The 1,248-nt window shown below is 53.5% G+C and overlaps 1 protein-coding gene across 1 annotated transcript in view; it reads right to left on the bottom strand.

Moving 5' to 3' along the window:
- Nucleotides 1-1,248, bottom strand: part of ADAMTS3 (ADAM metallopeptidase with thrombospondin type 1 motif 3) — a gene marked incomplete at its 5' end in the record, with an annotated part of 40,392 nt that overhangs the window by 10,926 nt on the left and 28,218 nt on the right. The window contains one exon of the mRNA XM_023507599.1: nt 127-334. Coding sequence (XP_023363367.1) covers nt 127-334 — 208 coding nt within the window. The remainder of the gene's footprint in view (nt 1-126; nt 335-1,248) is intronic.

The following is a 1,248-nucleotide window of genomic DNA, read 5'->3' as shown; positions in this document are numbered from 1 at the left end:
CAAAGTACTGATTTTTCTAACACCTTCTGGTTATTACAAAACATGCATTGACTGTCGGCTCGTGCAGAGCCTACTTGGGGTTCAGGTCAAATTAAAACAGGCAGCGCGCGTTCTGCACCGGCTCACCTCGCTCCAGGGCCCGGTCTTCCAGTGCCCCGGGCAGGGCACGCGGTTGCAGGCCCGGCGGCTCTCGGGGCGGTCTCCGGCGCAGTGCTTGGCCGGCACGGAGCGGCTGCTGCCGTTGTGCAGCGGCTGCAGGCAGCGCACGGTGCGCAGCTGCGAGCCCGAGGCCCCGCAGGTCCGGGTGCAGTGTTCCCACGCCTCCGCCACCCAGCTGCGGGAAGGGTCGAGAACAGGCAGTGTCACTGGCGTGTGCAGAGCAGAGCACCCCACCCCGCAGGGCCCGGGGGGGCTCCCCGAGTCCTGACCTATGGGCTGCGCTGCAGGCCAGGGGACAGTGTCGGAAACAAGGGCGCACGTCCCACGACTCCAACAGGCCTGAGCTTCCACAAGCTGTGCTGAAGGTCACAATGGGAAATTGTAGAAAGTGACCTTTTTTAGAATAAATCACTCTTCATCAGTCCTCCAGATTTCCACCCTGACCTTACCCTCCCTGTCAGAGCCCAGGCTCTACCGGGACCACTAAGCCTGTAGTTTCTAAAATGCTGTGTGCAAGTCAGTTTGCCTGCAAGAAAACTTTTGTAGAAAGTGACCAATTGTAGAAAGTGAATAAACGTGACCTTTTATTTTCAAAATATCTATTACAGAATTTTACAAAGAAGTGGCAAATGCAGAGAATATTTTGTAAATGTTTCATAAGACTGTGTGAAGAATATTTTGTAAATATTTTTCATGCCTTACTATTTTTGCCGCTGAGAACTTCTCTTTCCCTCAAGTAGGATCCACAGTAGCTTCCTTAGGCCACTGGGAGGCTGTCATGTTAGGTTGAGACGTGAGCCAACTTTCCGGGCTGGCACCCAGTCACCCCCGCCTGACGGTCTGCAGGGAGGCAGAAAGGAAGCCTGACCATGGCCAGGACAGACTGACTTGGTGGATGCTGCCTTTTGTGAAATCTACAGAGCTTTCTCTGGCCTTCATATTCCAGCTGAGATGACCACTGCATTTCTGCAGTTGTTGCCGGAAGGCTGTCTGAGACGGCTGTGCTGTTTGGATAACTCACTATTCTTATTAGTGGGTCTGACCAAAGGTTAAAGAGTGCTCGGGCTGGGTAAAAACTACTTCCACCAA

The sequence above is a fragment of the Otolemur garnettii genome, unplaced genomic scaffold (genome assembly GCF_000181295.1).
Source record: "Otolemur garnettii isolate 467f Iridium unplaced genomic scaffold, OtoGar3 scaffold00191, whole genome shotgun sequence".
In the NCBI taxonomy this organism is placed as follows: Eukaryota; Metazoa; Chordata; class Mammalia; order Primates; family Galagidae; genus Otolemur; species Otolemur garnettii.
The sequence above is the reverse complement of the archived record's forward strand: the minus strand, read 5'-3'. Positions and strand labels throughout refer to the sequence as shown.